Here is a 26,124-nt window from a genome sequence, read left to right as displayed (position 1 = left end):
AATCAGGACATTTCTAAGTGACCCCAACCTTTTGAACGGTAGTGTACATTCTGTGGTTTCTTAAAAAGTCATATTTGGGGATTCCGTTAAAACCCTGTAAATGATTTCCTGAATTAAGTTATTCATCTGTTGTTGAAGTAAGTGATTAACTCAAGCTTTGCATTGTGTCTTGTGACATTTAAAACAACAAGCTGGCCTCAAAGTGCTGTGGAGTGTGTGAGCTGCAGGTCAGGGTTTGTGGTGTGAGGACAGCGACACTGCCACCCTGCACATATTGTTAAACACACTCACACCGCGGCTGTGTGTGATTGGTGTGTGCGTTTGTGGGCAGGCCTTGTGTTGAGCTCAGGGTCGGCGCTGCAGATCGCTGAGCTTCCTCTGAGCTGAGGATGAGGAGGACTTGTGCTGCTCTCTGACAGCTGCTGACTCTGGCTTTTTCTTTGGGACCATTTTTCACCTTTTAACAAACACATGGACTCACTGTGAAGCGACACATCTGCCAACCAAACGCTGCCAGCTGCCCCCTTTCTGCAAATCTTACCATCACTGTTTCTTGTTCTTTAAGCAGACTGTGCTAAAATGTCTCTGACTGTAGCTGGTAAGTTCACATCTTGGTTGAAGTTTGGTTGGTTAAAGGACATCTCTGAGTGTGATTCTGTTCTCTCTGATATTTGTTATCCGTGTCGCTGGTTGAGTTTTTGATTTGTGCCTGTGATCTGGCAGCCATTCAGACATAATGTTTGATAAAGTTTAGTGAAAAAAGACTCTTTGTGAGGTATTTAATGTTCAGTGGTCTTCAAGTGGCTCAACCTCAACTTTAACACTGACACAAAGACTTTCACACTGATGTGAGAAAACTCTATAAGCACACTCTGTGTCGCTGTTTTGCAGTTATGGCATTTTTGTTTTCATGTTTCTGGCTTCTTTTTAAAGTGATGTGTTAGAAATATTGTTTGCCACCCACTGAATCTCATTGAAAGTCTCGATTAATGACGTTTAAATGAAGGTAAAGATAAAAATATCTCCAAAGAACTGGGGATGTGTTATTTAGAAGTCGTGCATTTTAAAAACTAGACAGTTTGCTTTGACTCAGAGGTTGTTCAAGGTCGACTTTAGTGTATTTAGACTGCAGTAGTTTTAACTTCACATTTTCTATCAGATTAGGACAAATATTCTGATTACTTTGTTAAATCGTATGTATCGCCCAGGTACGTTATTCACCGGACGGTGAACTCTCTAGATGGGTCCAACACAGGTCCCGTTTAAAGCCCTTTTGATTTCTAGATCTTTGAAGGTTTTAGAAAATCTTAGAGACATATTTTGGGTGAAACAATCTTACAGTGTCAATGTTTTTATGCTCGACAAGGTGAATGGATGCATTTCCAACTTCCTGTTTTAAGGATATGCAGAAAATTTAAAGCAAAAATAGTTTTCAATGCTATAACTATTCTGAAATGTATCGAAACTGTTCTTGTTTTTACACAATAGTGACACAAGTAATAGAAATTTCTCAAGCTCATGTCTGTGGCCTTCAGTGATGTTAGTTTTCTGTCAGTCATTGGATAATATGAATGCAGATACTGACCTAGTAGTGTCAGGAGTTAGTTCAAAGCATAAAGAACTGGCCCACTGTTCAGGCTACACTCAAAATTGTTTTTATTTGTCTTTATATTTTAGTCATTTTAAATCTGACAAAGTAATTGTAAGAAGAATCCAGACAACAACAAGAAGTTTCAGGGTTCTTAGTATCCATCATGCTCGTCTTTGAGGTCTTTTGAATGTGTTTTAGCAACAGGATGTGACTTTAAACTTCTCTGGATTTGTTCTCTAATGAAAGGGGAAATTAAAAGGACATCTGTTTGCAGATCTGACCAGAGGAGCGATGACAGAGTTCCAGGAGAAGCTCCGTCAGCAGCATGAGGAGTCGATGCACCGCGAGCTGGAGGCGCTGCTGTCTACAGCCAACAAGGCCGAAGCCGAGGTGGGAAAACATCCGACGTCCCAAAAAACGACGGACGTTTAGCACAGTACAGCAGTAAATTCAGAGAATAAAATTAGTGCTTTTTTTCTCAGCTTTATTCAGCTTTGTGTTGTGGGTAATGCTGTACTTTGACCTCATATCTTTCATTACATATATTAGTCTTTTGTTAAGGATTGCATTCACTGAGTTGAAACTGATAATACCAGAAATAACTCCTTCTGCAAACATCCCTTATCTCGTGTTTTTTATGTTACAAACATAATCTGTTCTTTTAAGGATGGGCCCCTGAGATCAATAAGGACGTCCGTATCTCTGAGTTTCTATCTTCTCAACTGGAGGATCAGAATCCAATTGATTTTATTTATTTACTTGGTCCACTTCTGTTTGATTGCTGGTGGCTTCATTCATCTGTTGCATACATAGTACAAATATTTGTACCCTGTTGCATACTCGGTGTCCAGTAGGTCATGTTAGCACACGGTACACGGACTCTGTTAGGAAAGCTTTGGCCGGTTGGGGAGCTTGAGGTGAACAACCCAGAGGTCCTGCAAATCATCACGGACACACATGAATAAATACTTCTACAAGCTAAATACTACTGCAGTGAGTGTGAGTACAGATATCAAATCTGACGACAAACTAGACTCTAGTACAGTTCAGCTACAGCCGCTGATCAAAGTACAGCAAGAAAGAAAGTACTTCATAACAGACCTGAAACATTTACCTCATTTTTGTCCCTTCATTGATGTCACATCCCCCTTAGAAAGCAGTCATTCAGTAATTTGTTTGGCAACGACAAGGACCTACTGATGCAACAGTAAATCTGGTAATATTCAGTCATTTATTACTGTCAATAAATCCCATTATAAGTCCTGCACTACAGCACCAAATGTGTGTTAATCTGCTGCTGAATGCGGTCTACAGTACATTCAGTATTTCCTTCTGTATGAATAAGACCGGGGCTGCACAGTGGCTCGGTGGTTAGTACCTTTGCCTTGCAGCTAGAAGATCCCAGTGTGCCTTCTGCTTGGAGTTTGCATGTTCTCCTGTACATGTGTGGGTTTTCTCCAGGTTCTCCGGCTTCCTCCCACAGTCCAGAAACATGCTGAGGTTAACTGGTGATTCTAGACTGTCTGTAGGTGTGAATGTGAGTGTGATTGTTTGTCTGTATATGTAGCCCTGTGACAGACCGTTACCTGTCCAGGTGTCCTCTATCCTCACTCTAAGTCAGCTGGGATAGACTCCAGCCCTCCTGCGATCATAATGAGGATTAAGTGGTGTGTAGATAATGTATGGAGGGATGAATAAGACTTGTTAAAAATGATCATGACCCGCTGGAAATTAAAAACAGGAGGTCCTCGACTTACGTCAGAGCTCCGTTGCCACAGTGTGACAAATGTCGACTTTTGCCGTAAGACAGAACTCTGGGGAAAATGTTAACCAAGCCGTTACGTGCATCACGATATCAATCAGTTCACATATTTGTACAACTGCAGTAACGACAAACAGTCATTAGCTCACACCGAAACACAACTTGGTAAGAAAAGAACGGCAAAAACGTGAGCTATTTACTTCCATGGAGATGGCTTTCCTTTTCTTTGAAGCATCAGAAGAGTCTGCTTACGCTTGGGAACCATAATGAAGTTAGCAAATGTAGCATAATCCAATGTGGTGGCAAATGTAAACAAAGCCATCTTATAGCGCTGCGTGACTACTGTACATGAAGTATTCATCCACTCCACTCGCCAGCTAGTTCCACTGAACCAGTTCTGATGTAACGACGAAACGCCGTACGTTAAACAGAGGACCGGCCCGTAATCAGTTCCAACATAAAGGCGAAATGATGTAACTGGAGGGCTTTGTAAACTGAGGACCTCCTGTACTTAAAAATGAAAAGATCATGTCTTCATTAGAACCAATGGGCTCAGTTCTAAGAGACATACACATTATAGGGAAGGCAGAAAGTATCGAGAGACGGAGTAATGTACTGATGGTTTGGGGCTTTTGAGACCAAATGTAAAATACAGAAAACCTCACCAGCCTTGTCCTTTCATTTCTAAATGTCCGCTGGTACATAAGACAGTCCTTCATTATTTCTTTTTGACCTCTGCTGCTGGTAGAGACAGGGGATATTTATTTTTTGTTTATTATAGTAAAGGCAGCATACAGAGAGACATTATTCTAGATGGAATGTGCTAATGTTTTATTCACTGTAAGCAAAACAGACAAAAAAGTCAAAGCAGGTGTAGTTAAATGTACATTCTGCAGACATTTGTCACAAACATTTATAGTGTTCAGATTTGTTTTCAGGGCTGCACAGTGTTGTAGTGGTTAGCATGTTCGCCTTGCAGCAAGAAGATCCCCGGTTCAAATCCCGGCCTGGCCTGGGATCTTTCTGCATGGAGTTTGCATGTTCTCCCTGTGCATGCGTGGGTTTTCTCCGGGTACTCCGGCTTCCTCCCACAGTCCAAAAACATGCTGAGGTTAATTGGTTACTCTAAATTGCCCGTAGGTGTGAATGTGAGTGTGATTGTGTGTCTGTATATGTAGCCCTGTGACAGACTGGTGACCTGTCCAGGGTGTCCCCTGCCTTCGCCCGAGTCAGCTGGGATAGACTCCAGCACCCCCCATGACCCTGGTGAGGATAAAGCGGTGTATAGAGCATGGATGGAATGGATCTGTTTTCAATCTTTATCACAGCAGTTTGGTGTGAATGTTTAGTGTTTCTGATATTAAATAACGGTGATGTTTGGTTTGTTCTGTTTCAGATCTCCAGAAAAGATTTTGATGGCTTTAAGAAGATCTTCCACAGATTTCTGCAGGTCAAAGGTCCTTCAGTTGACTGGCCAAAGATCAACCGGCCACCAGAGGAGTCGGTAAGCACCTGATTTCTGCTGCAACCTAAAATCAATATTCATGCTAAGACTCAGTTGCGGCTCATGAGGTCATATTACAGGTCTTCTGAGGTCCACTCAGTTTCTTTTCTCTAATTCTTTACATGTGCGTCACACAGCAGGAGCTCAGATGTGGTTTTACTGCTGTAAACACTCTGTTCGGTGTAGGTGAGGGGTGGACCTGGGTAGAGCATGCAGAAAGTAGACCACTATGCTGCGGTCACGTAATCTGGTAATAAACAACCACGTTGTCCTTGAAGTGAAGCTTTTTCATTGGTGTCTTCATGTAAATAATCCTCCTTCTTCACTCCTGGATGTTTATTTATTTTGGCTTTTTTCCAGTCGCATCATAGAATTACATCTACTCATCCACTCGCTGTGGATTAGGACCAACTGATATGTATTTGTAAGAGTCCATACTGATTATTAGCAGTTAAGTGCACCAAAACCAGCATTTAGAACTGATGCATGTTTGCAGTAAAAATGAAAATCTTGATGTAGAAATTAGAATACCAAAAAACTAAACTGTGTTGATAGGCCTTCACAGAGTGGTGAATGCAGTTAGAGGGGCATGGGAGCCAAAGTGGCTTTTAAATATCTGATCATAAATGATTTCCAAAAAATAATGGTACAGATATTTGGACTTGGATTCTTTGGACAGAAATCTTTTTACAAATGGCCTCAATTAAACACGGCAGGATAAAGTTTGTCTCATGTCCGATCCAACGTACTTGAACATTTTCATTCTCACATGCAGCTCCACGGGGTAAAGTCCAGGTAAGACCTGCTGTGTATGCGTGAAAACAGCCGTAGACTGACATATTACTGCAGGTCTCTGCAGGTTTCTGTGTCACTGTGTCAGGTGTTTGAGTTCATCCAGGCAGACTGTCAGCGCTCCTGTTCTGTGTCTGCATTACTCCAAAAGAAGCTCTTCTATCACAGATAAAGGTACACATGCGTAAATATTACCTTAGTTGTACTACAACACAATAGATTTCCTGTTAATGGCATCCTAGCAGGTAATCTAGCCGAGGGGAGCTACTCTGTGTTTGGGGTCTTGCCCAAGGACGCTTCCACATTTAGACAGAAAGACTAAACTGCAGCCGCGTGATTAGAAGATAACTTGCTTTCATTCCTGAGCCACAGTCCCATCAGCAGACACACAGGGACATTTTATGGCTGCCTTTGTGTTGTGGGCTCAAATTGTAATCACATTTTAAACCCCATTAAGAAATAATCTGTTTGGATCCAAAGATGATCTGCAGAATAGAATAGAATAAAACAGCCTTTATTGCCATTGTACACCAAATTGTACAATGGAATTGGCAATATGCATACATAATAAAAGTGGTAAATAGAAACACACTCATGTTGCTCTGCCCCATGTTTGACCAGGAGAAAATATGAACAAACCTGAAAGGTACAGGTTTAAAGCTGGTTAAATAGCTGTTTCATGTACACGTTAATGTTTATGTTTATGTATCTTTACTGTCTGATATCCAGAAAAAAACAAACTCCCCAAGATTTCTGCCCGGTCAGATGTTGCTTGTTTTTGAACAGGTAAACAGATATTTATTTACTATCTGTCGGAGTAACAGTAAGACCTTGTGGTTTTAAGCAGCCGTTAGCATTGGAGGTGTTTGTTGACTGCAGGCAGCATCTCTACAGTTCTCATATCATGGTGTGGTTGTTGGTTTTAGCTTGATCCTAACTGTTCTGTCATCCAAACCCAGTCAACGAGAGCAGTGGTTCTCAGCCCTGTTCCTCAGGACCCCATGTCCTGCATGTTTTAGATGCTTCCCTGCTCCAACACACCTGATTCAAATGATCAGCTGGTCATCAAGCCTCTGCAGAAGCCTGATGACGAGCTGATCATTTGAGTCAGGTGTGTTGGAGCAGGGAAGCATCTAAAACATGCAGGACATGGGGTCCTGAGGAACAGGGTTGAGAACCACTGAACTAGAGGAGGGGCAGCTAGCTGGAGTGTTAGCTAAACAGATCCAATATGGAAATGTAACAGTTTAGCAGAGTTTACTTCTTCACATTTAAAGGAGCGAGGCCAGCAGTTTAGGCTGGAGGGTTCAGTCTGTGTGCTGGCCTCAACACAACCTGACCCTCTACGGAGCTTCTGGTGCGTCTGCAGTGGATTTCCCAGAACGTGGATCAGCTCCTTTAAATGATTCAACGACTACAATGTGGAGATGTGTGTCGTGCTTCATAACGTAACCAAATCTGGGGACAGAACATTCAGGCTAAAGCCAGCTATTTATCAGCATGCTGACATTCCACACACACACACGTAGCTTTTTGTACGGTGTTCCTAAAATACCCGGCTGACTAAAGGTTAGGACTAAGAATAGTCTGACCGCCGCAGCATTTCAACGTCTGGCTTTAGGACAGTGATTCCAGAGGCCGGGCCAACGCTGACATTTGTCTCCTGCGGGTCTCTGGACGTTGATGGACAGCTGCTCGTTTTCACATCCACCGAGTTTGATGCCACAAAACATCACTGTAGTCATGAAGTCTGTTTAAGGAATATGAAACATTTTATCTTGAGTTACTTCAGCAAGACACGAACAAATGACCGTTCAAAGAGTATTTCAAATGACATGTTCATAGGCAAGTATTTCAAACAGGGGTCTGATCTGAGCGTTAGCTTGTCGGGGATTTTTCCAGGCAAAGCAGCAATCAACCTCAACTCCAAAAATATTCGTTGTTTCTTTAGCAGCCTCTTGCCATTCGGGTAGAATTAAAAGACAAATGTAGATAAGGTCAGCCATTTTTTTAAATCACATTCATCCTTTTTGTGATATTCTCTTTGAATAGTCACAAGATGTCTTGTGTTTTTCCAACAGAACATGTATTTGACTTCATCCTCAAGTTCCTCCAGGCTTAATTTTAGCATTCTGTATTCTGTTGTAAGTTCACGATATTCCATGTTTGTCTTTAGTCTTGAATGCGTCAGTAAATAAACTGTCCAGGTTTGGGTTATATTCTGACCTGGAGGTTCACTTGAAGTCAGAATTCATTGAAGGTATAAGCTATTAAAAACAATTTGTTAGCCATTCCACAGGTTTGTGTTTGCAAGCTCTTGTTTGTCAGGTTAATTTTCACATCTATCTCATGCATGACATATAATTTATTGTACAGACATCACCAATCAGTTCCATAATAAACACCCATGTGACGTGCAGATATTTCTTTAACAAACATGTATTCCATCTTCAAATCATGTTTGGGCTCTTCTCCATTTTGTTGCTGCCCTGTTGTCCTCCAGCCTCAACTGACAGAATGATTATTGACGGTGTGAGCTGGTAAACCTGCTGTTCGCTGTCTTAGGTAACATTAACCTACGAGTTCATGCATGTCAGTGAAGTTCAGGTCGACACTAAGATCAGAGGCTTGAATGAGATCAAGAAACACGGGACACTGGTAAACCACCAGTTTTATTAGTGAGTTTATTTAACAATCCCCACAACAGTGCCACACATATGCACTGTACAAAACAATAGAACACTTAAAAAATGTTGTTGGATGGTTGTTTCACCGTCAGAGTCAAAATGCTGCTGTAACACAGTGTGGATTAGATAATCTTACACACACACACACACACACACACACACACACACACACACACACACACACACACACGCGGGGCATTGGGCTGTTCATGTCCTAAGTCTCACTCCACTCATATGGTGTAGCTTAAAACGAATGTTCTATTTATTTCATAATGGAAACAGCAAAACTCCAGTTTACAGCCACAGTTTGTTCTAGTGTTGAAGTTTAGGCCCTTTGACCTTTTTCTGGACTGATTTCACAACTCTAGCTGTTTGTCTTCTTTGTATTCTCACACCTTGTTTTTAGGGTCCGAGCACCGAGGGTGCGAAGGACAGGCGGTGCCAGGGCACCGACTGTCCAAGGCACCAGCGGTGCCAAGGACCCTATTGAAACCCTAGGGTTTATTATTATTATTATTATTATTATTATTATTAGGGTCCGAGCACCGAGGGTGCGAAGGACAGGCGGTGCCAGGGCACCGACTGTCCAAGGCACCAGCGGTGCCAAGGACCCTATTGAAACCCTAGGGTTTATTATTATTATTATTATTATTATTATTATTTTTTTTTTTTTTTTTTTATTTATTTATTTATTTTTTTCTCCCGTAAAGTAAATTGGCTTTTTGGCGGCCTTATCATACTCCAAAACGCGTGAAATTTGGCATGCACATCAGGACTGGCGAAAAATTTGATATTTTATGGGAGTTGCGCATGTGCGTGGCAAAATGGCTCTATAGCGCCACCTGCAAACTTGAAAAAGTAGTCATTAGGCCAACTGCCACAATGTTTCATGTACAGCTACAATATTTGGTGGGCATATGCAGAACATCTGGACACACCAAAAAGTCAATTACAGCCACGCCCTAAACCCAACAGGAAGTCGGCCATCTTCAATTTGCTGTAAATTTTTCAAACTTAATCGCTCCTCGGGAAATGACTTGCCTTTTTGGCGGCCTTATCATGAACCAAAACGCGTGAAATTTGGCGTGCACATCAGGACTGGCGAAAAATTTGATATTTTATGGGAGTTGCGCATATGTGTGGAAAAATGGCTCTATAGCGCCACCTGCAAAATTGAAAAAGTGGTCATTAGGCCAACTTCCACAATGTTTTATTTACAGCTACAATATTTGGTGGGCATATGCACCACATCAGGACACACCAAAAAGTCAATCACAGCCACACCCTAAACCCAACAGGAAGTCGGCCATCTTGAATTTGCTGTACATTTGCCAAAATTTATAGCTCCTAGTGGATAAGTCTGAGAGAACTGAAATTTGGCCAGTACATGCACCAGACCTTTCTGATGAAAAGTTATCAAAAACTCAACCAGAAGCCAAAAGGTGTGGCCATGGCGGAGCCTCAAACAACTGATCCTTCGCCATGAAACAGGAATTGGTGTCTAATTCTTCTCAACATGCTCCAATCTGCCTGAAACTTTACATGTATGATGACAGTCCTGTCCTGATGTCATCCACATAGGGATATTCATTGACAGTCATAGCGCCACCTTGTGGTTTCAGGAAATAGACATCTTTTACACTTTCATGCCCTATTGTTACCCGGTTGATCATATTCACTTCAAATGCAGTGACAACAGCCTAAACACATTGATGATGCATCCCAGTGAAAATGGTGACTTGTCATCAAAGGGCGTGTCTGTGGCGGCCAAACCAATTTCCATGTTTCGCCATGAAAATTTAACGATTCATATCTCAGCTGAACAACATCCTATCTGCCTCAGACTTCACATGCTGGATACCAGGTCCAGTCTGAACACATCCACACTCATAAATTTTGAAAAAGTCATAGCGCCACCTGTTGGTAATAGTAAGTTTAAGGCCTTATATTTTCAGGTACAATGGCCCCAAACTTGGTGATATCATGCTGGAAATTGGTCAGTCGAGTCTTCACCTCTTGACAATCACACACTGTGAAGGGTGTGACATTTCATGCAACGCTGTTGCCGCAGCAACCAAATATCGCCATGAAAAACAAAGCCCTTTCTGACAGGTTAGGAATACTCCAATGCTCACAAAAATTACCACACACATCACCATTGACCCAAGGAACAACACTGTATGCATCTCGGCACTGCACATGCTATAGCGCCCCCTACAGTATTTTTAACAAACAGCCCCCCCAGCACGTTTCACCTACATCCATGAAATTTGGGAGGCTTATAGAGCACATCAGGACGCACAAAAAAGCCTCTTGGAGCCATGTCCTAAACCCAACAGGAAGTCGGCCATCTTGGATTAATTGTGAGATTTTTGATGATTTTTCTCATTTTTGAGAGTTAATACCTCCTTGGGGATAATTCCAGGAGACCTGAAATTTTGTCAGTCCACACAGCAGGACTTGGTGATGAAAAGTTATCAAAAGTTTAACCAGAAGCCAAATGGCGTGGCCATGGCGACCATTAGAGTTTTGATGCTTCGCCATGAAACAACAACTGCTGTATAACTCTCCTCTGCATGATCCAATCTGCCTCAAACTTTCCATGTGTGATCACAATCCAATCCTGATCACATCTACAGGCCAACAGACACTCTCAGTTGCAGCGCCACCTGTTGGAGGGACAATAAATGCTGTATAACTGGCCTCTACATGATCAAATCAGCCTGAAACTTTTCATGAGTGATCAGAGTCCAGCCCTCATCACATCCACTGTTTGAAATACACTCTGAGTTACAGCGCCACCTGGTGGTGGATGGGCAGGAAATGCTGTATAACTAGTCTGAACATGCTCCAATCTGGCTGAAATTTTACGTGTGATTAAACTCTGGTCCAGATGTGATTCAGAGGCCGACACACACTCTCAGTCACAGTGCCACCTGGTGAACGTGCATGGATTCGCCGACCAGCGTGGATGCGAGGACCCGTCCATCGCTGCTTGCAGCTTTAATTATTAGGGTCCGAGCACCGAGGGTGCGAAGGACAGGCGGTGCCAGGGCACCGACTGTCCAAGGCACCAGCGGTGCCAAGGACCCTATTGAAACCCTAGGGTTTATTATTATTATTATTATTATTATTATTATTATTATTTTTTTTTTTTTTTTTTTTTTTTTCTCCCGTAAAGTAAATTGGCTTTTTGGCGGCCTTATCATACTCCAAAACGCGTGAAATTTGGCATGCACATCAGGACTGGCGAAAAATTTGATATTTATGGGAGTTGCGCATGTGCGTGGCAAAATGGCTCTATAGCGCCACCTGCAAACTTGAAAAAGTAGTCATTAGGCCAACTGCCACAATGTTTCATGTACAGCTACAATATTTGGTGGGCATATGCAGAACATCTGGACACACCAAAAAGTCAATTACAGCCACGCCCTAAACCCAACAGGAAGTCGGCCACCTTCAATTTGCTGTAAATTTTTCAAACTTAATCGCTCCTCGGGAAATGACTTGCCTTTTTGGCGGCCTTATCATGAACCAAAACGCGTGAAATTTGGCGTGCACATCAGGACTGGCGAAAAATTTGATATTTTATGGGAGTTGCGCATATGTGTGAAAAAATGGCTCTATAGCGCCACCTGCAAAATTGAAACAGTGGTCATTAGGCCAACTTCCACAATGTTTTATTTACAGCTACAATATTTGGTGGGCATATGCACCACATCAGGACACACCAAAAAGTCAATCACAGCCACACCCTAAACCCAACAGGAAGTCGGCCATCTTGAATTTGCTGTACATTTGTCAAAATTTATAGCTCCTAGTGGATAAGTCTGAGAGAACTGAAATTTGGCCAGTACATGCACCAGACCTTTCTGATGAAAAGTTATCAAAAACTCAACCAGAAGCCAAAAGGTGTGGCCATGGCGGAGCCTCAAACAACTGATCCTTCGCCATGAAACAGGAAGTGGTGTCTAATTCTTCTCAACATGCTCCAATCTGCCTGAAACTTTACATGTATGATGACAGTCCTGTCCTGATGTCATCCACATAGGGATATTCATTGACAGTCATAGCGCCACCTTGTGGTTTCAGGAAATAGACATCTTTTACACTTTCATGCCCTATTGTTACCCAGTTGATCATATTCACTTCAAATGCAGTGACAACAGCCTAAACACATTGATGATGCATCCCAGTGAAAATGGTGACTTGTCATCAAAGGGCGTGTCTGTGGCGGCCAAACCAATTTCGATGTTTCGCCATGAAAATTTAACGATTCATATCTCAGCTGAACAACATCCTATCTGCCTCAGACTTCACATGCTGGATACCAGGTCCAGTCTGAACACATCCACACTCATAAATTTTGAAAAAGTCATAGCGCCACCTGTTGGTAATAGTAAGTTTAAGGCCTTATATTTTCAGGTACAATGGCCCCAAACTTGGTGATATCATGCTGGAAATTGGTCAGTCGAGTCTTCACCTCTTGACAATCACACACTGTGAAGGGTGTGACATTTCATGTAACGCTGTTGCCGTAGCAACCAAATATCGCCATGAAAAACAAAGCCCTTTCTGACAGGTTAGGAATACTCCAATGCTCACAAAAATTACCACACACATCACCATTGACCCAAGGAACAACACTGTATGCATCTCGGCACTGCACATGCTATAGCGCCCCCTACAGTATTTTTAACAAACAGCCCCCCCAGCACGTTTCACCTACATCCATGAAATTTGGGAGGCTTATAGAGCACATCAGGACGCACAAAAAAGCCTCTTGGAGCCATGTCCTAAACCCAACAGGAAGTCGGCCATCTTGGATTAATTGTGAGATTTTTGATGATTTTTCTCATTTTTGAGAGTTAATACCTCCTAGGGGATAATTCCAGGAGACCTGAAATTTTGTCAGTCCACACAGCAGGACTTGGTGATGAAAAGTTATCAAAAGTTTAACCAGAAGCCAAATGGCGTGGCCATGGCGACCATCAGCGTTTTGATGCTTCGCCATGAAACATCAACTGCTGTATAACTCTCCTCTGCATGCTCCAATCTGCCTCAAACTTTCCATGTGTGATCACAATCCAATCCTGATCACATCTACAGGCCAACAGACACTCTCAGTCGCAGCGCCACCTGATGGAGGGACAGTAAATGCTGTATAACTGGCCTCTACATGATCAAATCAGCCTGAAACTTTTCATGAGTGATCAGAGTCCAACCCTCATCACATCCACTGTGTGAAATACACTCTGAGTTACAGCGCCACCTGGTGGATAGACAGGAAATGCTCTATAACTGCTCTGAACATGCTACAGTCTGGCTGAAATTTTAAATGTATGATTGGACTCTGGTCCAGATGCGATTCAGAGGCCGACATACACTCTCAGTCACAGCGCCACCTGGTGGACGTGCGTGGATTCACGACCAGCGTGGATGCGAGGACCCGTCCATCGCTGCTTGCAGCTTTAATTGTTCTTGTTTCTCTTAAACTGAAGTTAAACAGTGAATCCACTTTGACACGCTTTATAATCCGTCACCAGTAATAACTGTATGAAGTTATTTAATGTTCTGTTATGATACATGAAGAGTTACAGCATGTCATTTACGTTTTATTTGAACAATGTTAATACTGTACATCTGAAGCAGCTAAACCATTGTGTCATCATGTTTTGTTTAGTTGTATAGACAAAGAAAATATCATTTAAATGAAATGAAGGAAGATAACGCTTGTTTTTGTCATAGGTCATGGAGGTTAACAGCATGTGAATCTGCACATCTGAAGCTCTTATTAATCTCATTATTTTATTGAAATCTGCTAGTTTACTTAGAATTGGATCAAAATGGAGACGCCAAAAGGTGGAGGCAGAACTTCTGCTGGAAGTTCCTGCCAGTTTTGTTTAAAACTGTTTAAACAGTTGCTTCTCTGAATTGTTTGACTTCTAGTCTTTCTCTGTATAATATATTATTATTGTTACTTTGCTGTGTGAACTGACCTTAGATGCCTTATGTTGGGTATTTAAGTTATATAAATGAAACTAAATTGAATTAAAGATTTGCTCAGTGCAGGATTCCCAGCAGCTTTCAAGTGTGGGGAGAAACTTTAATTTAAGTAGAGGCTGTTTTTGTTGTTGAAAGAAACAGGGTTTTTAAGTCAAGACACCTCAGATCCATGTTTGCATGTTAGAACTGCTGACTGATGACCCTGATGTGAGTTGATGTTACCTCTCTGTGCTCTTGGCAATGGTAACCCTGGCTGACTGTCTGATCAGAGTCAGATCTGGTGGTTTTGTTGCTCAACAGTCTGCTGTCTCTTCTGTAAACAAACTCAGCTGTTTGCTCAGTCTGACCTCATTCTGTTCACCTGCAGCTTTAATGTCTGTCCTGCTCTGACATCTCACCTAAACACGCTGCTTTATTCACATCATTTTAACCGTGTGTTTTTTTTACTAGCATCGGTCACTTCAGCACTACTCTCTTGGTTCCTCTCATGATATTTTTTATGTTAACATTTTGAGAATTAATTTTAGTTTTTCGAGTATTTTTCGAGTAAGGCTTTGAGAATGGCTTCATCTGGTTGATGCCATCTCTTCCGGTTGCAGCTCAGACCACCCAAACATTTGAAGCACAGTGAGAAACAGTCATCCTGACTGGAGCACTAAGCTAAGTTTGGTTCTATTACCGAAGAACCAACCGCAATGACAGAGGACTGAATACTGATTAAACAAGCAAACCAAGAGGAAAACTGTCTACCCCACTGACAGCTGAATCAAACAACGTTCATGTGACCTGAGTTTCCTGGTGATGAACCTCATCTAAACAGTCTGTCAGTCACAAACCAGACATACCAAACAAATCAGTCCATTCTCCAAGCAAACCTCTCCTTAGGACCTAATATTTACTAAACGATGGAATTGTTTTCAAAATGACCACCAGCACGCAGGAAAAGTGAATGTAGGTCCAGGGCTCCAGACTGCAACTAAATTTGACTAAATTTGAGCGAATATGAGTATATTTTTCATCTACTCGCGCATGTGCGGCCAATAAATTTGCCGATTTTTAAAAAATTACTATTGAATATTTTTTTGCTGCTTACAAACTTCTGCTCCAACTTCAGCCCAGTTGACAGAAATGCGCAAATGAGCTGGTTTAACCGACAGCAACTCTAAAGAAGAAGAAGGCGGGCCAATGTGTGTGAGAGCGGGGGGCGAATAACGGTGAAGCTCCCGATGTTTCACAAAGCCTTCATTTACGTTCAGCCTTATTTTGAACACAAATTCACCTTTCTGTCCTTCACTCCTTTCTTATCTCCATTCCCAGCTGCTTCTAAGTTTAGACACATCCTTTGCCAGACAGCAACAGTGTGGAACTGTTTTCTTTCATCTTTACGGGAATTTGCGGACTTTTCAGCAGCGTCTTAATCATGTCAAGAAACCTCTTCTTAGAGAAACACTTCCTGTGCCGCTGAAATGGTCACAAAATAAAAGCCCGTAGCATTAAAATACACCTTCAAAATAAAAACCTTTAGGAAACAGTTATTTTGACACTAGAAGAACAAAGGCTTGCCAAAATTGATGAACTGATCAACAGACCTTTATAAGAGTAATTTACACGTGATGCAGTTTAAATACATAACGTGCACATGCATAACACATGCCTGTACTCAGAACAAGGTCTTTTTGTAAAAGTTTCATCCATTGGAAATTATACATCAACTGAGCAGCCTTGGAGTACTGCACTCTGAGTGCTTTCTTATGTTGTGTCAACTGCTGCACTATAAATGTGAATTGAAAACATAGTTTCTGCATTTATTGTGCAAGTATTTATCAGTAATACAGTTAAAATGAGAGGAAATTGAATATTTACTTTGCAAGTCGATTTTGGTGTGCACCCCTAAATTTTCTGGTTGTGCTCCTAAAATTTAAGTTGGGGGCCACTGTGCTCCTAGGAAAGAAAGTTAGTCTGGAGCCCTGAGGTCATCACATCATAAACTTATTTTATTAGAGAAGTTGATACTTTTGAATGGGAGTCTTTGAGGACAGAGCTTTTTTAGTGGTTTGTTCTTGGAGGTGTTCTACATTGACTGAGGCAGATCTGATCTGACTAAAAGATCTGAATGAAGCATTACGGTGGTTAAGATGATGTGAATGCAGCTCATTTCCTCTCAACCTTGTGACTTGCTCTGTGCTCCCATCAGATCCAGCCCTATGAGAAGATCAAGGCGAAGGGACTCCCTGACAACATCGCTGCCTGCCTCAACAAGCTGGCCGTGGTCAAACTGAACGGCGGTCTGGGAACCAGCATGGGCTGCAAGGGCCCCAAGGAGTCTGATCAGCGTCCGCCAACGAGAACACCTTCCTGGACCTGACCGTGCAGCAGATCGAGGTACATAAACCCCCCAACGAGCAGCTCGGAGGACAGGATGAATCGAGGTTCACATTTTATCCGCTGTGTTTCGCTTTGTTTCTTTTTCTTCTCAGCATCTGAACAAAACATTCAGCGCCGACGTGCCGCTCGTTCTCATGAAACTCCTCAACACCGACGAAGAGACGAAGAAGATTCTGCAGAAATACAAACACCACCGAGTCAACATCCACACCTTCAACCAGAGCAGGTAGCACACGTGGTCCACAGGCCTCCTCTCCTGCATTTGCACCTAAAATGCTGTCAGTAATTCCACCGCAGCCTCCAGCATTCAACCGAGAACGATGCCCAATAAAAATAAAAAAACAACATCTAAAATACCCCCAATCAGAGTGATGCGTGTGAATAGGGCTATAGAATAGAATAGAATCTGTACTTTATTGATTCTTGGTAGGAAATAAATTTGTAAGAGCGGCAGGTTAACATAGACAACAGAAAGCAGAGGAGGAGGAGTGAGGAGAGGAGGGTCTGAGCTGATGGAGGTCCAGAGCTGGTCGGGGGGGGGGGAAGAGGGACGAGCTGGAGAGGATGAAGTAGAAGTTTGGGGTGGAGGAGATGGTGGACCTGGTTTCTGAGGTCTGAGTGTGTGCAGTAGGAGGAATGTAAACAACAATGATGACTGATCCCACACTCACTGCTAACAGTTCAGTGTCCTGCTGCTGATCTGTTCTCTGATGGTGACGTGTGCAGAGTTACACCATCTGTCCTCCACCTCTCCGTTCGTTCATACAGTCCAGAAGCCTGGACTGTGGAGTTATTCTCGGTCATGCAGTCGTTCAACCATGTTTCTGTGTAAACATGAGGCTGTTTTCTCAAACTCCTCCATGTTATTACTTATGGAGCGAACATTTCCATGATAACAGACAGAAGAGCTGGTCTGTAAGCCTGTCTTCAAACCATCTTTCCCTTCTTCCTGTTCCGTTTTACTCCAGCTCATCTCCCTCTACGTCTCTTCCGTTGAAATTCCTCCAGAATATCAGTGAGATCAGAGCCTCCTGTTGAGAGTAAACAAAGCTCCGTTTCTCAGTGGACTTCTACCTGTGAAGCAACAGAGCCAGCCGGCAGCTACGCTGTTTTCTACTCCAGCTCCACTTCTCACTCCTCCAAGACAACAAAGAATTAGAAAGAAAGTCACTTCAATCGCCAATGATTGTAAAAATAAAATAAAGTATGGCATCAAGAAAAAAACACGCTAAACTGAAAAACACAGGACTAAAGAGCTGCTTTTAACAGACTGCTGCATCCCTGGTTTTCTTTCAAACTTGAGAAAAAAAGTTAGTGTTAGTGTGTGTTCTTCAGTGATCTCAACCGTTCATCCGACACATTTCAGACTTGGTGTGAGTCACTGGGAGCTCCAGGAAGTTGAATTTGAAGCACAGACATGTATAGTAGGGGTTGATAGACGCCCAAAACTATCAAGCATATTTACACTATTTGGACTGTTGTTCCTCTTTATCTGTCTGTCTGTCTGCCACTGTATCTCATGGTCAGGTTTACATTCACTCTGCTCTGCTTTCCTTACTTCTAATTTTGCTTCTAGTTCTTAATTCACTTAGTTTAGCCTTTTAAAATCTGCTTATCTTTTACATATTAAATTTCTAAATAAATGTATGTGTTCAGAACCTTCTAAGTGTTATTTAGAGTGAGGTCATTTTGATCCTTGCTATCTCATCTACATATTGAAGAACTGATAGTAAAGCTGATTTGACTTTGAAAACCATACTGAGTAAATTACTCCTCATCTCTTTCATTTCGCTGCAGATATCCGAGGATAAACAAAGAGTCTCTGCTGCCGATCGCCAGTAACATGGGGATGAGCGGTGAGAATGCAGAGGCCTGGTACCCACCAGGTCATGGAGACATCTACGCCAGTTCTACAACTCTGGGCTGCTCGACAAACTCCTAGCTGAAGGAAAAGAGTACATCTTGTGTCCAACATCGACAACCTGGGAGCCACCGTCGACCTGTTCATCCTCCAGCACCTGATGAGTCAGCCGGCCGACAGACGCTGTGGTTCATCATGGAGGTCACCGACAAGACCAGAGCCGACGTCAAGGTGGGTTCATTTCACGGTGTGGTTTCACATCCAGCTGGAAGGAGGTTCTGCTGGGCCTCTGTAGCCTCTCAGTGCTTCCTGTTTCCTGTCTGCAGGGTGGTACTCTGATCCAGTACGAGGATCATCTGAGGCTGCTGGAGATCGCTCAGGTCCCGAAGGCCCACGTAGACGAGTTCAAGTCTGTCACCAAGTTCAAGATCTTCAACACCAACAATCTGTGGATCTCTCTCCCGCCATCAAGAGGCTGCACGAGAAGAACACCATGGATCTGGAGATCATCGTCAACCCAAAGGTGGGAAACACTTTCTCCTTAAATGTTTGTTTTTTTTCACGCTGGACTCCTTAAAGCTGGCTAACACAGATTTAAAGTGGCTCATGCTTCATTTTCAGGGTTTTCTAATCATCAGCTAAAGAATTTCAGACACAGTGTTTAATTAACTCTCTGCTGAAGTGTGTTTTTATAAATGACAGTAAAGTCCTGCTGAAGTTCCATGTGCTTCAAATATAAAAGGCCACAGAAGTCATTTTCCAGTAAATATCTGGTGTTTAATTATCATTGTGGCTTCAGTGTGGATTCAGCTTTTTACTGCTGGAGGTGCAGACGGCTCTCAAAGATGGTGTTTCCTTGACCTGGTTCCTCTGTGCTCAGCCAGCCCATGTTGTTATGTTTGTATTTCATCTGGGCGGGGTGGATGGGGGGTGGAATGGGGTGGGTCTTTCGGGAAAGCACGCGTGTGTGTGTGTGTGTGTGTGTGTGTGTGTGTGGTGTGGTGTGTGTGGTGTGTGGTTGTCTGTGCGTGCATGCGTGTGTGTGTGTATTATTCTATGTAAAGCACTTTGTGCTGCATTTCTAATGTATGAAAAGTGCTTTATGAATAAAGATTGATTGATGATTGATTGATTGATTGATTGATTGATTGATTGGAGATGAAACTAGTTGTAAATATTTCACACAAGATCATGCAATAAATGTGAGCGGGCATGAGATGATAAATAGGAGAGAAGGGGGGAAAAAAAGACGGACATTTCCTTAAAGTTTTGGTTTTATGGGACTTTTTTGTAATCACTGAATTTTAATATTTCACTTTAGTTAAACTTTGCTCTGAAAAGTTGTTACTTGTAGAAACTGTGTGAATTGATTTAAGCTTTGACAATGTTTTTATGAGCTTATATTTTTTTTACTCCACCAAGAAACGAGGCAGAGTTATGTGATGATCGGCGTCTGTCTGTCCGTCTGCAACATTATTAAAAAACAGACTGATCGATTTAGATTATATTTTCAGGGAAGATTAGAAGGACACAAGGACCAAGTGATTAGATTTGGCAGTGATGCAGCTTAAAGTCTGGATCCACAGATTTGTTAAAGATTCTGTGTCACTGTGAGATAGCAGCACGTAACCATGACAACAAGTGACCTGCTGATGATCACATGATTGTGATCCTACTACAAATCCACCTCTGAGGACTTATCAGGACTTATCCATCAGAAATGATGAAAGGAACAGTTGATTAAATGTGGGGGTGTTTCTGAGTCCCATCAAGTCCCACTGCCCGCTACATATTTAGGTCACATGATTCAGTATCCGTACATAACGTACACATGTGAAACACATGCCTGTGCTCAGAGCAAAGTCATTTGGTTTGTGGGTTCATCTGTATTAAATGAACACGTTCTATGTTAAAGTGATTTCTGATCATCAGTAACTAATAAACAAATTCTGGGACTTCTCTGTCAGAAATGATACGACTGAACAGAGTGCTGCTCTCTGAGTGCTTTTCTCGTTTTAATATAAAATCTTAATCATCTAATAATTAGTAGAAATATAAAGCTGCATCAAATGAAGTGTCATGAAGTACTTCAGTGCTGTATTTAAATGTAGTACTTGAGTTTATCTTAAAGTTGAGCATCTGTGGCCTTTTATGAAACCCTTTATATGAAAGTGATTTTAAACTTGATTCAGCTGCTGATGTTTGTTCATGATCCAGTTTGAAGCCTTCCTCCTCTGATCCAAACCCTCCGATCTGCCTGCAGACGCTGGACGGCGGTCTGAACGTCATCCAGCTGGAGACGGCCGTCGGCGCCGCCATCAAGAGCTTCGACAACGCCTTGGGGGTGAACGTCCCCCGCAGTCGCTTCCTGCCGGTGAAGACGTCGTCAGACCTGCTGCTGGTCATGTCCAACCTGTACAGCCTGGACGCCGGCTCCCTCACCATGAGCAAGAAGAGGGAGTTCCCCACAACACCACACGTCAAACTGGGCAGCTCCTTCACCAAGGTCAGCAAACAGCAAACCTCCTGACAGCCTCCTACCGGTTCACCTCTTTCTCTGCTACACATCTTCAGGAAGGTTATTGTCTGCTCATCACAGAATAACTGGAGACAAATATGCTGTTTTCTGATCTTATTATTGCTGTGAACAGTTAGTTTATCCTGTGTTAATGTCATGTTGATGAAAAGTAAAAAGGACTTACTATTGTGAAATGTGCGTTTGTGATGAAGTTCTAAAAGGTTTAATGACTGAACGTTTATGGTTTAATCCCTAATTACAACGTGAGACCACAGGAACAATTAAACCAAGGAACTATCAGTGTTTGTATTTTATGTTTACAGTCAACCTGTTTTAAACTTTGTGGTCCCGTCCAGTAAAAAGCTGCGACATGTTGGACGTACTTTGCTTCCTCTCACATTAGAGCGGTCGATGGACATGTAGGGCAGAGCTGAGAGGAAAACTCCCCCACTCTCTACAACTTGATGCTGTTTTTGTTCTGCAGGTTCAGGAGTTTCTGGCTCGGTTTGAAAACATCCCAGACATGTTGGAGCTCGATCACCTCACCGTGTCCGGAGACGTGACCTTCGGAAAGAACGTTTCTCTGAAGGTAAACGTCGTCGTTGGCTGCTGGTTTCATTCCACATCATGTGAGCTGAACCACAGCAGACTTTCTTAGTGATGCTCACATGATGTTTAGTTTGGGAGTTCTTACAAATAGTAATAAAAAACCTGCTCCACTTTTACAGCTGTCACCACTATGCACATTTAAAAGAACTAAATGTTGTTTCTTACAGACATACGTGGACAGCAGGTAGCACATGTTAGAGTCCAGACGCTACAATGAGCACAGACAGAACAAATCTGCTCCGTTTGTGTCGACATCAGCCTGATGTCTGCAAACAGCTGCTAGCTTCCATTAGCTTCCCAACAGGGACACTAGAACAAGTCCACATGTCCACTCACATGTTGTCTCGTGTGTCGTCGCTGTGTGACGTAATATCTCATCAACAAACACATCAGATAAAACAGAAGTAGAAACAACAGATTAGATTCCTCTTTCACTGTCAGCTTCTCTTCACTCTGTTTCTTTCTTCAGGGAACCGTCATCATCATCGCCAATCACGGCGACCGGATCGATATTCCTGCTGGAGCGATGCTGGAGAACAAGATTGTTTCTGGAAACCTGCGGATCCTCGACCACTGAGGCCTTCTGGGGACAAAAGAAGCCCAACATACTCAGATCAAAGCCGTTTGCACCTTAAGAGACTGAAGGAGATCTTCCTTCTGCTGTTACCAAAACCAGTTTGTGTCAAACTGTAACGTCAATGTAACGCCGTCCTCCTGCACTGTGCAGACGTGCAGCTCATCATGAACAAAGCCACTGTTACTGCAGATAGTCAGAGCACCGTGTTCGTCTGTTTCTGTCAACATAAAAGTGCACTGTGGCTCATCTGAGCGTCCTGTGGTCCTTAACTAAAACACTGATGCATTCACCAAACATTTCACTTTTTAAACGAGGCAAATTCCACAGTGTGACTTAGTTTCTGGTTTTTGAACTCACAGCGGTGGATTCACAGCAAAGAGCAGATGGGACGAACAACTGGTGAAATAGTTTCATGTTCACTGATCAGCTCCAACATTCTGACATCCATCATGTTCTAATGCAACGTTCTGCTGGGAAACCTTGAATCCTGACAGTCATGTGGATGTTTAACATGAACCACAGGTCAGGCAAACCCGACCCCCGTCCCCATGGCAACAGATGTCCTTGATGCCAGTTTCCACCCTCAGCAGGAGAATACACCCCCACACACCACCAAAACTGTTCCTGAGTGACCCGAGGAACACGACAGAGCTCAGAGCTGTTCACCCCCCACATCCAGATCTTATTGAGCATCCTCAGAGGTCCTGGCTCCATGATCCACTGGGCCAGAGGAGTTCTAGCAGCAGAGAGGAGACCAACATGATGCAGGAGAGGTCAGGATGTTCCGTCTGAAGGTTAGAAATGGAGGGTGCCTGCAGTAACATCTATCTGGCTGTGCATAAACCATCATTTTCCAATAATCTACTCTGTATTTTGTACATGGATGATTTTATCCAGTCTTCACAGTGATGCTGTGAGATCTACACTGAGGAAATGATCCACCATGGTCTGATGCTGCAGATCTTCTACAGCTAACTGAAGTTATGAAGGTTCTTCACTAACAGCTAATTCTTTAAGTTGTGCTATTTTGTAGATCTTTCTAATGATCTGAGTCAGAGGAGGACATTTAGACTGTCATCTTCAGCCCCAAACACATCCCATGTCTGAGTCCTACACATATCGATCTTTGTCTCACTAATTTACAAACAAGCACTGTTGGGTTCTTTGTTGACAGAAAAAAACAAACAAACTGCAGCAGATAGTTTCCCATCAGTTCAGGAAGAAATGGTCACCGTTTTAGTTTTCCATCCACCTTCTTGTGTTCCTCCAACTATTTGTCTTTTATAAAACTTGATGATGAATATATTATGTCAACACTTCACCGTGTAATAAAATGCTGGTTTGGTCGAGGAGAGAATGTTGGAAAACTAAAAAATGTGGGCAGAAGAAATGCTGTCTTAACATTTATCCCAAAGACATTCTGAAATGCAGGTATGTATGTTGCATATAAAAACCTTCAAAACCGACCAAAATGTCATTAAAAATGGGCACGAGGTCAGTTTATAGTTTACTCAGCAATTTTGAAAATGTCACATGGATTCAACATCAATAACCCCCCAAACCATTCATGATTCTGATAATTAGCAGCAGGTATGAGCCACACAGTAGAGCTGTGATGTAAACTGGGTTATTCAGTTTACGGTAGGGCTCTATAGGCTGGTGAACAGACTGCAGGCATTGTATCATTTTAATCTACAGACCTGGGCGTTCTGTACTGGTTGTTGTTAAATAGATCACATTTAATAGACCCTCCAGAAAAACGCGGTTATGCGATCGCATGAATTCCCGCATTAATCACCAAAATGCCGCTGATTATGCGGGGGTCAGTTATTTCCCAAAAGGCCGCATAATCCCTGCAAAATAGCTCATAATTCCCGCAAGAATCTCACATTTCCAAGAAAAAAAAAGAGAAATATGCGGGTCCCGCTTGATTTCACAATTTCCGCATAAAACGAGAAAACTATAACCGATATAAATATAAATGGAGTTGTGAATGAGTTTTTATGTGACGCCCGGCCTGACGTCATCAGTTCGCGCATTCACACACACACACTAGAAGCATGAGCTGATGTGGAGCGCGGCGCTCAGAGACGAAAAACAAGAACGGCAAATGCTCAAAGATCACATTTACCTATGAATATTTCAGCCAGAGACCGGGCAAAACAGTACCCAGATTTACTGCACGAAAGTGGGGGGAAACTTTTTTGCACCCCGTGCAGCATCGTTCTGGAGCACCGAAGAAAATCAACCATGTTGGAGGTAGTTTGCTCTGCCTCACAGAATAACTAAGCAGAAAGAATGTTTTATTTCTGAGAAATTTGTGATTGAGGAATGTTTAAGTCATGCTTAAGCTGATAATAAATGAAACATTGGCAACACTTACAGTGATGTGTCTTACATACAGTATGTCTGTTTATCTTTATTTTGCTCTTTTTCATTCACTGGTGGCCTAGTAACAGGATGTAGGAGACCTTTTTCCCCCAGTTCTTACATATTTCGCATCTTTTTGCATATTTCACAACTATTCGCATACTTTGCAACTTTCCGCAATTTCCCCGCATAAAATAGCGGAAATTGGAGGGTCTAATTTAAATGACAGAGCAGTGCTGTAACTTCCAGGCTGACCTGATGGTGGCAGTGTTGTCTCACTCCTTCACTACCTAAACCCAGATACGCTCATACAGAGGAGTGTGTTTGGTAACAGCAACCAAACAGGAGGGCTTTGATGAACATGTACCAGAGGCTGCCGCCTTTTAAACGACCCTCTCTACACACTGATAAACCCCTAAAAACTAAACTCCTCTCTGTGCATCAAATTACAGATTCAAAGGTTTCTGTTCCCTGGAAATAATCCATCCATGTCCTAAATGTAGCTGCATAGATCCAGAATGTGTAGATCTATCTAAACACTGCAGAGGGCCTTTAAAAGCAGAACCAGAACATGACGATGACAGTCTGACAGTATGATGAAAACATGTCCAGTTAGAACCACCACAGAAGTCAGTTTGTCTTTTTTTGTGTATTTGTTATTAAAACTACACTCTGAAAAGGTTACAAGCAACATGATCTTAATAAACGATTTAATCTACAAAATACCTGGTTACCAGTGTCCTGAGCTATGAAATAATCCCAAAGATTAAATACGTCAAGCCCCAAAATATTCAGATTTATGCTGAATTTTTGTTCATGTGTCAGTTTATAATTGTGAGACTTTTTCTATCATAGTTGACATTTTTGCTGCTTTCAGACCTAAAATCAACATAACTACTATAACTAAACACCACATGGCATTTTGCAGAAAGATTCTTCTAAATATTATACAACTGAGTAAAATGAAATTTATTTATAAAGATATTGTAGTAAACCTGTTGACGTGATAAACCCACACCTGATTCACGCGCTACTTTATATTAATTGTCTCAAACAGCAGATCACACTCTCCCTCCCTCCATGAGTCGGTAAATGCCGGTGAAGTCCAGGCCTTAATTTATCGCTTTTCATGATAAGCAAAAAAAAAATGGTGACAATATCAGGCTGATTATGACATCCCTATTTCTAAGCCTTTATTTTGCTCCACATCAGTCAAACGGTTCTAAAAACTGCTGAGAGTCTTTCCTCATTTTGTTCCACTCCTCTTCCTCATCATCAATCTTCAGTTCCCCCACAGATCCTGGAAGAGATTCAGGTCCGATAGTTTGTAGAAATGGTCCAAAATCCCAGTGGAGACGTGCAGTTTGTTACAAGAACCGACTGACAGCTGTAAATTAAGGCATCACCGCTGATTACCGAGGAAGAGGAGGAATAAATGTGTGATGTTTGACAGTAAAAATGG

General features: G+C 42.3%; 1 protein-coding gene across 1 annotated transcript; it reads left to right on the top strand.

Annotated features, from left to right (window-relative positions):
- Nucleotides 1-352: 352 nt before the first annotated feature.
- Nucleotides 353-22,538, top strand: LOC110961860 (UTP--glucose-1-phosphate uridylyltransferase). Its single transcript, XM_022209632.2, is given in 16 exon segments — nt 353-598; nt 1,866-1,981; nt 4,750-4,857; nt 16,537-16,662; nt 16,664-16,681; nt 16,683-16,724; nt 16,820-16,953; nt 18,525-18,631; nt 18,634-18,687; nt 18,690-18,773; nt 18,776-18,819; nt 18,915-19,044; nt 19,047-19,111; nt 20,852-21,094; nt 21,591-21,695; nt 22,185-22,538. Coding segments are annotated over 16 exon segments (1,503 nt in total). The 5' UTR covers nt 353-579; the 3' UTR covers nt 22,293-22,538.
- Nucleotides 22,539-26,124: the final 3,586 nt, after the last annotated feature.

The sequence above is a fragment of the Acanthochromis polyacanthus genome, chromosome 3, assembly GCF_021347895.1.
Source record: "Acanthochromis polyacanthus isolate Apoly-LR-REF ecotype Palm Island chromosome 3, KAUST_Apoly_ChrSc, whole genome shotgun sequence".
Lineage (NCBI taxonomy): Eukaryota > Metazoa > Chordata > Actinopteri > Pomacentridae > Acanthochromis > Acanthochromis polyacanthus.
The sequence above is the reverse complement of the archived record's forward strand: the minus strand, read 5'-3'. Positions and strand labels throughout refer to the sequence as shown.